The sequence below is a fragment of the Podarcis cretensis genome, assembly GCF_951804945.1.
Source record: "Podarcis cretensis genome assembly, chromosome: 4".
NCBI lineage: Eukaryota > Metazoa > Chordata > Lepidosauria > Squamata > Lacertidae > Podarcis > Podarcis cretensis.
Genome location: NC_137173.1, coordinates 67467371 through 67480096, shown reverse-complemented (window position 1 = coordinate 67480096; position 12726 = coordinate 67467371). Strand labels below are relative to the sequence as shown.

General features: G+C 40.9%; 1 protein-coding gene across 6 annotated transcripts in view; it reads right to left on the bottom strand.

Annotated features, from left to right (window-relative positions):
- The window catches only part of CTPS2 (CTP synthase 2), a 69058-nt gene that overhangs the window by 34786 nt on the left and 21546 nt on the right, over window positions 1–12726 (bottom strand). For all 6 annotated transcript variants that reach the window (XM_079972718.1, XM_079972717.1, XM_079972722.1 and 3 more), the window contains 8 exons: window positions 12250–12333; window positions 11039–11119; window positions 8618–8769; window positions 7721–7853; window positions 5874–5962; window positions 4629–4723; window positions 1010–1072; window positions 591–634 (listed from right to left, as the gene is read on the bottom strand). In XM_079972718.1, coding sequence (XP_079828844.1) covers window positions 591–634; window positions 1010–1072; window positions 4629–4723; window positions 5874–5962; window positions 7721–7853; window positions 8618–8769; window positions 11039–11119; window positions 12250–12333 — 741 coding nt within the window. The remainder of the gene's footprint in view (window positions 1–590; window positions 635–1009; window positions 1073–4628; window positions 4724–5873; window positions 5963–7720; window positions 7854–8617; window positions 8770–11038; window positions 11120–12249; window positions 12334–12726) is intronic.

Here is a 12726-nt window from a genome sequence, read left to right as displayed (position 1 = left end):
ATTCTGACCACGTGCAACTGCTAAAATTAGTACTGTTATTACTTCTTCATTTACTAATCCTCAAGATAATGATATTTTTAAACAGATTTATCCAAAACCAATCAGCAATTTGCAAATGATTCACTTATTTGCTCTATGACCTCTGTTATGCAACCTCTTTACAGTTTGATCAATTGCAATGGTGATATCCCATTAAATTTGTCTAATGGAAAGTCTCATTAACTGAGACCAGAGATCATCAGGGCAAAGTGCCAAAAATGTTTTCTCTGTTGGAGCTGAGCACCAGAACATACAAAATGGTATATTAACAAATGTGCAATTATTTCTTTGGATATGAAGAAGATATGAGGAACATGTGTCCCTCTGAACTACAACTTCCAAAATCCCTCAACATTTGGGCAGGTTGGTGCTGGTTGGAAGAGATGGAAGTCTAGTAATATTTAGCAATATTTAGAGCGCCACAGATTTCCCACCCCCTGCTATAGAGGAACAAACTCTCAGCCTCTCTTAATGCCACTATGACTGACACAATTGTTAAGTAGCCAGCACAAAAGATCTATAAAAACCATAAGGGGAAATTCAATACTTACAACAGGATTCTTTGTGTTTGGGTTAAATTCTGTAGAATTTGCATCTGCAGAAAAAGAGCAACTACATTTTAAAATGTTAAAGATGGTTAAACAAAATATAGCACCTTTGTCATTTTGAAGGAGAGATTTTTGGCACACATATCAGCAAAACGTTTGGGGGGATCATATGAATTTTAATATCCACAGAGAGACATATGTTCAAAATTACAGCACTTCACTTGTCCTTGTTTCAAGAAATAAAGATAAGCTAAAGGCCAATATAAGGAGTACATCCACAGCAGAAGAATGAAAATGAGGGTCAGGAAATGACAAATTTTTTCCACCTGTCAAATTGGCATGGCAGGGAGATCTAGCCCATTGGCTAGCAAATGTCACCCATCCCTGCTTTAAATGAACAATTTTCATAGAAGGTAACGCACCTTGCCAGTTTAGACAGTTTCTTGCAAACTCCACTACTGCCAGCTGCATCCCCAAGCAAACCCCTAGAAGAAACAGGAAAAAAGAATGAATGAGCACAAAAACTCAAACTTTTTATATTCTAGGCCATGACTCAGTTCATATTTATTGGCTTTTGAGAACTCTATTATGGGAAAGTGGGATTTAATATAAAAATGAAATCAAATGTGTTTGCCAAAAGATTTTTCCATTAACTGCTGCAACGTATCACTTCTCACTAACCACTATTTAAATTCAGAGTAGTTTGGGGTGGAGGGAACAATTCTTCCTGGCAATGCCAGAACCCTATAAGTTTGATTTTCTAGTACAGCCTTGGCAGGTCACCCTCAACTTGCCAGCACAAAACAGTCACAGGATTTGCAAAAGATTAATCAATGAAAATCTTACTGGAAGGGCCTGCTATAGGTAAGTACCTATATGTTCATTAGTGGTGCAAAAACTGCCTCAAGCTACAACCCCAGACTTTGACATAAGATTCCGTTTTTCTCTCCTATCTCTCGGACCATATTCTCATTTTCCTTTCGGCTCCTGCTTGATCCAGAACCATCAACATCCTATACCTCTTTCCCCTTCTCCCTACTTCTTCCCCTATTAAGTATTATACTGCCCCAGTGTGGTGTAGTGGTTAAGAGAGGTAGACTCGTAATCTGGTGAACCGGGTTCGCGTCTCTGCTCCTCCACATGCAGCTGCTGGGTGATCTTGGGCCAGTCACACATCTCTGAAGTCTCTTAGTCTCACTCACCTCACAGAGTGTTTGTTGTGGGGGAGGAAGGGAAAGGAGAATGTTAGCCGCTTTGAGACTCCTGAAGGGGAGTGAAAGGCGGGATATCAAATCCAAACTCCTCCTCCTCCTCCACTCTTCATTCTTCTCTTCCCTCGCTTCCTCACATATTATGATAATGCTCTCTTCCTTTCCCTCATATGCCCCATTTGCTTCTAACACTTCACCCATTATTCTGTCTCCTTTCAGGTACAAACCAGATGTGATGTTAATAATGTGATTGGCCATTGCATGCTTGCTTTTTCTTAGCTAAATGGCAGCTATGGGGCATGCAGATTGGAACCATGGCCTGGAGGAAGGGAATGTTAAGCCTTTGTACCCCTCTTCCTTCCCATAGTCCCAATCTGGATCCCCTCACCTCACAACTGCTATTTAGGGGGGGAAAGGGGGGGGACATGCACAGGCCAAACACTGATGTTCCATACATTTCCTCCCTCTATTTACTTGGCCTGCTGACATCCTAAATTCCTTTCTCTCATTTCCCCTATACCAGGCTTCCTCAACCCTGGCCCTCCAGATGTTTTTGGCCTACAACTCCCATGATTCCTAGCTAGCAGGACCAGTGGTCAGGGAAGATGGGAATTGTAGTCTCAAAACATCTGGAGGGCAGAGGTTGAGGAAGCCTGCCCTATACCTTGCTGATTATTTGTCTCTATTCGCTGCCTAGAGCTCAGATTCAGGAATATTAAAATCCAGGGTCCATATCTGACCAACTACTATGGATATTCAGAAAATGCAACTTCCACATGAGCAGTTTCTACAATATATGTATTTGTACATCATTTAAATCAAACCTTAATAGAAACTCTCAGGTACTGATTCCATAGAAATTCTTACATGTTATAAAACAGCATAAAATTGTTTCCAAACACAATCCAAACCAATTTCTTTCCCACTCACTCAACATTGTAGCAACATATTATAATAAAAACAAACCTCAGTTTCAAATTTATGTATGCAATACTTCAAATCCAGTATGCAAAACTAATGATGTGTTTTTTTCACAAGAGACCAATTAAATTCTTATATTCCTGAAATGTTTAGCCCAATTTACAGACTTCCTAAACTGTGTGAGCATCTTTTTCAGGCACTAATGACTATAGTGGACATTTTTGCCCTTATAAAAATTCAGAATTATCTTTGCAACTATTGGGCTAAGCATTTGATTTGGATTTAATTTGAAAGATTAGGTTTTTCACTGTTTAATACAATCCCAACAGGATTCATTATGCCTGCTAGATCAAAACTGACCAGTCCTAATTTACTCCCGCTAAAGAGATTTAAATGGGAACAAACCTATAACTGTATACTCCAATGAAATGGATATATGGACCTATCTTAGAACTAGAAAGCTTTTTTAGTTTCTCTTTTTTTGCTTTTTTCCAGCAAAATTTAGTTTTACTTTAAACACTGAGGGCAAAATCAGAATAGACAATAGGTCATACACAATCACATAGCCTCAATGTTATAAAAAGTTGAATAAATGAAACCATGACAGACTTGGATTGGGGCCATAAAAATAGAAAGGGAAATTTAACCCTCCTCCCATGCACTGTTTGTTTTCCTGGTCTAAATTGTCCTCCAGTATGGTTTCATCTTCTCTAGTTTAACCTTATAGCTAGAACCCTATGCACACTTATGAGGGTGTAAGTCTTCTTGAACTCAGTACAATATACTTCTGAGTAAACATGCTGCATGTCAAAATCATTCAGTAAGAAATGGAAGTGTTAGAAACTGAAGCAGTGTTAGAAACTGAAATATGAAAGCTAGGAGCTAAATGGCACCTTAATCCTAGGTTATGGGCGCAACAACAGAATGTCTAGGTGCGCTTTTTTATAACAAGAATACAAAGCTGAAAGTGAATGAACTGCCACTAAGATATTATGTTCATTTTTCACATGGTCTAGTCCTTCCCCTGCCCACCCCCCTAATATTCTTAAGAGGGTCTCTTCTCCAGTTTTCAGAGAGTAGCTGGAAGTGGGGAGGCAGAAAAAGGCCCTCCTTTCCTTCCATTCTGCAGTTTTAATCTGAAATCTTAGGCGCAGTACTGCGCCTTAGAGCTCAGAAACTGCTGGCACTAATGAAATTCCCTGTTACAAAATGTGCCTAGAACAATGGGAGTTTTGAACACTGGGCAGAAGGTAGGGTGAGCTGATTTCCAGTAGATCCCTAGTGCTGCTGTGATTTTTGCAAAAAATTAAAATGCTGAACTAGGTGAGCCTTGATATCAATTAGTAGGGCACTTCGCTAAGAAGTGCATATTCAGGCCAACTGATCACAGATTAAAGGTAAAGGTAAAGGTACCCCTGCCCGTACGGGCCAGTCTTGACAGACTCTGGGGTTGTGCGCCCATCTCACTTAAGAGGCCAGGGGCCAGCGCTGTCCGGAGACACTTCCGGGTCACGTGGCCAGCGTGACATCGCTGCTCTGGCGAGCCAGAGCCGCACACGGAAACGCCGTTTACCTTCCCGCTGGTAAGCAGTCCCTATTTATCTACTTGCACCCGGAGGTGCTTTCGAACTGCTAGGTTGGCAGGCGCTGGGACCGAGCAGCGGGAGCGCACCCCGCCGCAGGGATTCAAACCGCCGACCTTTCAATCGGCAAGTCCTAGGCGCTGAGGCTTTAACCCACAGCGCCACCTGCGTCCCCTGATCACAGATTAGTCATGCCTTAATTAATAATAGTCTCTGAATGGACACTTATGTTTTGAAAATCAAAATCACGTCAGTAAAGCAGATGGATTCTAGTTTATAAATATGAGACTGCACAAGTTGGCCCACTCCTGACGTTGAAGTCTTACCAAGAAAAGGCTTTTTCTTTTTTCTTGCCCATGAAATGGCTTGAAGTTTTCCCTCTGTTCCCCTATGTCCAAAACCTCCAGGAACTAATATACAACTGGAATAAAATGCAAAATGCAAACACAGAAGCAGATGAGAAGATAGAATGGCGAGTTAGTTTAACATATTACTTGGGGGGGGGGGGGGTGACATGTATGTACAGGAACAGCAGCAAGACCTCACTGTGCACAAAAGCTTTCAGCTTGTTCAGATTTCTGATCCAAGAGTAATACGGCTATGATACAACTAAATTCACATCATGAAAACTGGACAGTACAAATACATCATAATCACCATACAGCAAATCAGTTCTGCTTCAAATACTGTAGATCTCTATAAACATTCACCAGATTGTTCAAGTTACTCCAGTTTCAAGTCACAAATTACAGACCAAAATGCCTAAGTGTACAGTGTACACACATTATGAATCCTAGCCAGTGCTTTGAAATGTAAACTTGAAATAGTGGAAGCATTCAGAAAGGCTTCCACTATATTTTAATGAAAATATACACTTTAAATCACATTTGTTTTATTTTAATTTATGACATTTGACAAATTTGTGCAAAACAAACTAGACTAGGCATATTCTAAAACACAAGGCATTTGCAGTCAGTTTAAGTCATCCTTCTTGTTATCCCTTAACAACCCATCAAGATTACATTTGTCAAGTGTTCAGTTTTAAAATTCCATGTCTACATGGCATTTTATGTGCCTATTAAGAGTCTCAGAACAAAGTGTAAGTTTTGCAGAAAGCTTTGCTTTAAATTAACATGTTCACAATCACAGTATCAGTTCAGCATGCCTAAGCTCTAAATAGAGGTATCCCAATGCTTAAGGCAGAGCTTTCCAAACTGTGTGTCGCGGCATGCTAGTGTGTCAGCTGCAGTGTGTAGGTATATTGCGTGAACACTCCCTGTGCTCCTCCCAGGGCTGGAAAGGGGTTAGTTTAATCTTCAGTTTGCTGGTAAAACTGAATAACTGTGTTGTGAAATGATGTGTGTCTAAAAAGTGTGTCACCAACATGAAAAGTTTGGAAAGCCCTGGCTTAAGGTCTAATGTGAGTTTTTAACAAATCTAAGTGTCTTTGTACAATATATTTGCAAAGGAATAAACTAACAAAAGCAAGCACTTGACATTATAAAAAAACAAGGTATTGGAACTGGAAACTTTTAAAATTATTTGAGGTTAAGAACTAGACCATCACTTACTCTGCTTTGCATAGTTTTTGCCAGGCTTGGTGGAATTTCACTGGATTCTCAACCTCTGTATTATTTTCAAGGTCTGTTGAATCTATATACTAATTAAGAAAACACATACACACTCACATTCATGTGTAAGACAATACAATTATTTTCATATAATGATCTTCATACTCTATAACTAAGGAAAAAACTATAGGCATTTCCAGTGAGGGGAAAACTGAATACATGAAAAATACCATCGCCTCAGAATGGTACATACTATTTCCCATAGATGACTAGGATTGCTGTAATTTAAACAACATGAAAGCTTTGCTATGCTACAAAACTATATTGTATCACTACAACTAACTTTCTGATAGAAAATGCCTGAAGCAGTTATTTTACGTTTTTTGTTTTTCCAAATGATGGAAAGGCAAGTGTGGGGGAACTTTCAGCCTGGAGGACAAGCTTGAACCATTAGGGGGTCCAGTTTGGCCTGTGAAGCCATTTCCCCCCAAACCATGTCCACCTATCAATCAGCTGATATCACCCATGACATCAGCTGGGGGAGGGAAGGCAGGGTTCCATTTTGCATTGGTTGCAGGTGCCTGTTCCCAATAGCAATTAGCTGATGAGTGGGGGTGAGATCCTGCTTAGGTTATGTGCCAGGCACATGCAGCCAAAGAAAGCCTGTAAAATACAGAAGCTTGCTGCTATCAATACTTCACATAAGTGCTCCAAGGCTGGCATAGTTTGATCTCCTTGTTTGGGGCTGCGGTGGGGGATTGAGAAGTTGCTGGATCTTTTGGATCCAAATCTTCCTCTGGTCCTCGCATGGCACACATCCCATTGACACTACTGACACTGCAGCTATAGGCCATGGATGTTTCTATGGGGAGGTGTCATCCAATACTGCATATTCCCCTCTTTCCTCTGAACTCTCTTTACTGCTTTGGAAAGTGAGATCTGATGTTTCCTATTAAATACTGAAATGCTCTCCTGGGGAACACTGGAGTGCAGAGTTAAAACCACAGTCCACAGAACACTTACACCTAAAGTAGATTAGCCACTTGAAAAATTTTAAGTGTAAATGGATATTCCTAGTCATACGTTAAATCAATGCCTTAGTACTTAGTGCTGCAAATAGGCTTAATGAAGTCAACAAATATCCATGTTAGTATTTGTTAAATGTATGCAATTCCCTTCATAATGAACAAATCCAGTTAAGGGAATTACTGTATCATTTTTCAAAATAAACATCATGTTCAAGTCACTCCATAGTTCTATGCCCATTAAGTTATAATCAACTTATCCTTTATTTCTAAGCAATATTGAAGTGAAAGCCTAGCTATTAAATAAGGAAGGAGAATGCAAGGAACGGAAGCAATTTACCATATTTTTACATGTATAAGATGATTTTTTTTGCTAAATTATGTTAGATTGTCTTATACACGGAAAAATACAGTCTCTCTCTTTCAGCAACACAGAGACCAAGATTTCCTTGATCTTCCCAGCTGCAGTGAAAGCTTCCGCCACCAAAGACATGTTTCCACCTGGGAGGCAGGCACAGCTCCCCGCAAGTGTCGCCTCCTCCTCCTCCTTCCCCCCTCCCCAGATGCACGTGCCACTCTCTCTCGCACACACATGGGTGCTGGGTAGCGCAATGCCGCAAACCATGCAAGGTTAAGGGCAGCAACTGGAGCACTGCAAGGAAAGTGCATCCTGGGCTTGCCCCACCCCTTTGCTTGGCGGGCAGCATTGGAGAAACATAGGAAGTGTGCACAGCTGCCTAGGGAGACTTAATACTTCTTAAGTCTTGGGTTTTAAAAAAAGGGGGGTCGTCTTATACATGGGAAAATACGGTAAGTCCTCACCATTAAATTGAGTCTGTGGTTAATTGCTAGGGCTGAATGTTCTAGGGCCTTGAAAACAGAGGTATAGCAATCACTCAGCTTTGTATACTTGCCAACCAGAGCTACAGAACAGGTCTTCAACATCCTTTCATACCTGACAATATAAAAGATCAATCAATGTGCAAATTTCCACAAGGAAGGGGGGAGGAAACATTTTTTCTTATCACTGAACCACTTATAAACTTGAATTAACTTTGGTCTAAATAGCTATTTCTTACATATGGTGTTTTAAAAAAAAACCATGGAAAAACATAATCGGAAGTACTGTAAATTCATACTGCTAAGACCTCTATTACAACTAGGCTCCAGCCAATAAGCAGGGCAAAGTGCTCTGTCTCAAATGGGAGATTTTGGACTATCATTAAAACTGATTCCTATGAATTCAGGGGAAAGGAAAGAAAGACAGAACAAAGAGATCCAACACGTGATTATTGATGATGGTATGGAAATAATTCTCATGCAGAGCCTGACTGATTCAATAGTTGCTGGTAATAGCAAGTGGGGAGGGTGCTGTTGCTCTCTGGTTTTGCTCATGGGCTTCATCCAGGCATCTGGTTGGCCCCTGTGAGAACAGGATGATTACCTAATGGGCCTTTGACCTGATCCAGCAGGAATCTAAAGTTCTAAGAAGTAGAAATCAGCAAAGATCTTTCCCTCATACTTACTAAGCTATTTCCCAGGATTATATATTAGCCCTGGGAGCATACTATAACTACTGTCTTGCTACAGTCATCACAAAACAAACAGACCCTAAAAATTATGCTTGCATATTGAGTTATTCACTACACTGTAGCAAATAGATTTGCAAGTGCAAAGTAAAAAGAAGAAGAAGAAAAAGAAACAACAGAAGAACAGTACCTATCTGCCATTTTCTTCCATTTGAAAAGAAGATCACTTGGCTGGTCATCAATTGGCAAATTCAGCCTCTCTTTAAAATATTTAATTATCCCTTGCTCTTCCAGCAGAAGAGGCACTCGGTAAGTGGAAGAAACATCATGGATGAATATTACCTATGAAACATAAAATTTAAATTACTGATATGTGAAACTTAAAATTGAAAGATACATCCATACAAATCATATACAATCATATAGCTATTAAAAAAACTTGCTAAAAAGGAAGAAAATACTTTAAAGCTAGCTGGTAATCATTTTAATTACTTAATCAGTTCAATTAATTCATTAAAAAGTGCCCCAAATGAATCTGATACATGGCTCTTCTGCTATGGTGCCTAGTGCAACATACACACAGATAATCTAAACACAAAGGCCTGATTCACACATCACACCAAGCAAAGCCAATGCGAGGAGACGAGCTCACAGGTGCTGCACGTTGCATTGAACTAATGCAAGCTGGAACTAATATTTGTTCTTTGTTAAAAAAGAAGAAGAAGAAGAGTTTGGATTTGATATCCTGCTTTATCACTACCCGAAGGAGTCTCAAAGCGGCTAACATTCTCCTTTCCCTCCCTCCCCCACAGCAAACACTCTGTGGGGTGAGTGGGGCTGAGAGACTTCAGAGAAGTGTGACTAGCCCAAGGCCACCCATCAGCTGCATGTGGAGGAGCGGGGAATCGAACCTGGTTCACCAGATTGCGAGTCTATTGCTCTTAATCACTACACCACAAAGCTTGTGATTGTTCTGGACCCCAGGTTTCTGAGTGCTCATGTATAACACTGCACCACAAATAAGCTTGTACTATACTGGCCGTCCAGTATGCATTATTATTTTTAAAGCTAAACAACTGCACTTCCTGCAAACCCAAATTGGAAAAAAAATCTGATGGGTCCAGTATTTTAACTTGCATTGAGAAGGCATAATTTTCTATCAAAATTATAAAGGGCCTGCTGGATCAGGCCAATGGCCTGTCTAGTCCAGCATCCTATTCTCACAGTAGCCAACCAGATGCCTGTGGGAAACCAGGAAGCAGAGCATGAACACAAGAGCACTCTTCCTTCCTGCAATTTCCAGCAAGTGGTACTGAGACACATTGCTGCCTCCATCTGAGGAGGTAGAGCATGGTCACGATGGCTAGTAGCCACTGATAACCCTCTCCTCTATGGATTTGTCTAATCCTCTTTTAAAGCCACCTTTGCCTCTTAGGAGAGTGAGTGCTGGTGTTAAAAGAGAGGGAGGGAGAAAAACTTTTCTTTCCACTTTCTCCGTGCTATGCATAAGTTTATAAACTTCTATTATGTCACCTCTTCCTTTTGAGTTATCAGCCTCTAAACAAACAATTGCACTGGTGGGGCAGGAGGGAGCTCATGAATCTGTTTTCATTTCATGGTTAGACAACTTTGGATAGTAAAATTTTAATCTGCAGGCTTGTTTAAGAATGCAACACTGACCTCTGCTGGGATGTAATGGGAGTCTGATTTCTGAATACCGTATTTTTCGCCCTATAGGACGCACTTTTTCCCCTCCAAAAATGAAGGGGAAATGTGTGTGCATCCTATGGGGTGAATGCAGGCTTTCGCTGAAGCCTGGAGAGCGAGGGGGGTCGGTGCGCACCGACCCCTCTCGCTCTCCAGGCTTCAGGAAGCTATCCACTAGCCGTGGGAGACCCAGCTCTCCCAGGGCTAGCGGAGACCTTGCCGGCAGTCAGAAGCTTGGGGCACGCTGAGCTCCGCACGCCCCAAGCTTCAGGATTAGCGCAGAGCACCTGGGGGGGGGGATAATTTTTTTTGCCTTTATTTTCCCCCAAAAAAACTAGGTGCGTCCTATGGGCCAGTGCGTCCTATGGGGTGAAAAATATGGTAAGTTGATTGTCCTAGTGATGAACAGCACAATCACCTCTGTTTTGCCTGGCATGGGTCTGTTTGTTCGCTTCAATAAGCTCCTTAGCAAACCCAAGCACTGGTTCAGAATGCCCACTGCCTCATCTGGGTTAAGATAAAGGTAAAGGGACCCCTGACCATTAGATCCAGTCGTGACCGACTCTGGGGTTGCAGCGCTCATCTCGCTTTATTGGCCGAGGGAGCCGGTGTACAGCTTCCGTAAATCACGCTGAATTCAAGGAGGATTACTCCCAAACAAATAGAGCTTGGTTTGTAGCCTATATTACTGTATGTAGCATAATGCATAAACTATTATAAATTACAGAATAAAGGAATCCTGAAAATAACTATTTGCTTTTTGATTATCTCAATGAGCTGCTGTTTGTCCCCCGCAACCTGCCTCCAACGTCCCACATACTCGGTCACATGAACTAAAAAATAAAACACCTAGAAAATGATTGCAGACATTAGAACAACTGTGACTGTTAAAGACCTTACCAACCTGTTCAGGTTCCACATGGCAAAACATGGAAATCTTTTCCTTCACAGCCATTTCTATAGGTTTAGTACTTCTGCAGACTATCTGTCCAAAATACAAATCTACAGATAAGCAGCACAAATTGTGAAAAGACCAACATCTTCCTTCTTTTTATTTATTTAAATAATTAACATAATATTTAAATGTCCTGTTTTCTATGGAAGAAAAAACACACTCCCATTGAACAACTTACAGTCAAACAACAGCATCTTATCTAAATGATTATAAGTTTCTTTTTCTGCCCTACAATGAGCTCTGCATGAGGAGGGGATACACAAATCGCCTCCATGTTAAGAGCTTTTCTGATTGAAATAAATGGACATGTTAAACGTCTATATACTGGGGCCTCGCTTGCATGTCTTGTACTTTTGCCAGAGAACATTCAATAATACATGTTCTCTTTTTTTGGAGAGGAGAGGGTTCACTGACTAACAAATAAGCAAAGCAGAGTGGATCCAGAATTTGCCTTCCACATGTGGAAAAGCTCTTTCTATCCGATGGAAATATTTTGTGGATGGAGACGTGCTGTGAGGTGTTGCTGGGGCTGCAGAGCGATGAGTAAATCGGCAAATGTTGCCTGCTCACACCACACCATTCCAGGACAAGAATTACCCCCTAGTGGAACTCTACTCACAAAACACGCCTAAGGGAGTGAAGTCCAGATCCGAACCAATATGCACAGCCAAAGATTTAAGGCAAGCCCTTCAAGTAGAAAACTTACATGCATGTCTGTTTAAGGTACTTAACTTCCCCAGAATTAAGTGTGAAGTGTAATAGGTGGAAAACCAAACAGGCACAGAAAGAAACATAAAGTTGTGTGATCAACTGGACACCTAGCTTAACATTCCATTAGCATATTACCTGTTCCATCAAAGAATACATTGCTGTATTTAACAAAGTATTTGGATTCTGAACACATTTTCATGATTTTATTGAACACATTCCTACTCAAACATGACAGGAGCAGCTGGTGGATTGGATCCACCACTGTGCCAACTTCCCTGCCGTCTCTCACAAACCACCTCTTGATAAGTGCAGTGACGATGCTGAAGAGAGACTAGGTATGTCGTATGCCTGCCCCCCCCAACCAGTCACTCCTGCTGCCTGAGTTATATTGCTACCTTTATACTGGCCTTCCTTTCTAACATGATATTGTAAAATTTTATCAAACTCACCAAGTCAGGAGAAAGGCCAAGCCCTCTTAAAGCCCGGACACTATTCTGAGTAGGCTTTGTTTTCTGTTCTCCGGTAGCATTAGGCTGAAAAATAAATGTTCTGTGCCACTGACTGCCATTGCAAAATTAAAATCTGATAGGCAACTATATTAATATGCACGGAAGCCACTAAAGTAGCTATTTCTCTGCTTTAATGATTTGTTCTATGGTTGCCTGAGCACAAACTTCCACAGTAGGAGTTGTACACTACTTTGTCTCATTAGTATGAAGCCACAGACTCATGTTGGACTTCTCTAAAAAGGAGTCATACAGTCTCCCAGACTTCATAAAGCATATCTTCAAACAGAGTAACGTGTCTACAGCTAATGGATTATTTTATATTAAATGATTGCTTAAAATCTGTTATAAGGCTCAGTGCCATCCATCTAAAATGTTTAGGTTTTATTCTATTTCATCAGCTGAAATAAATGTTTAGCT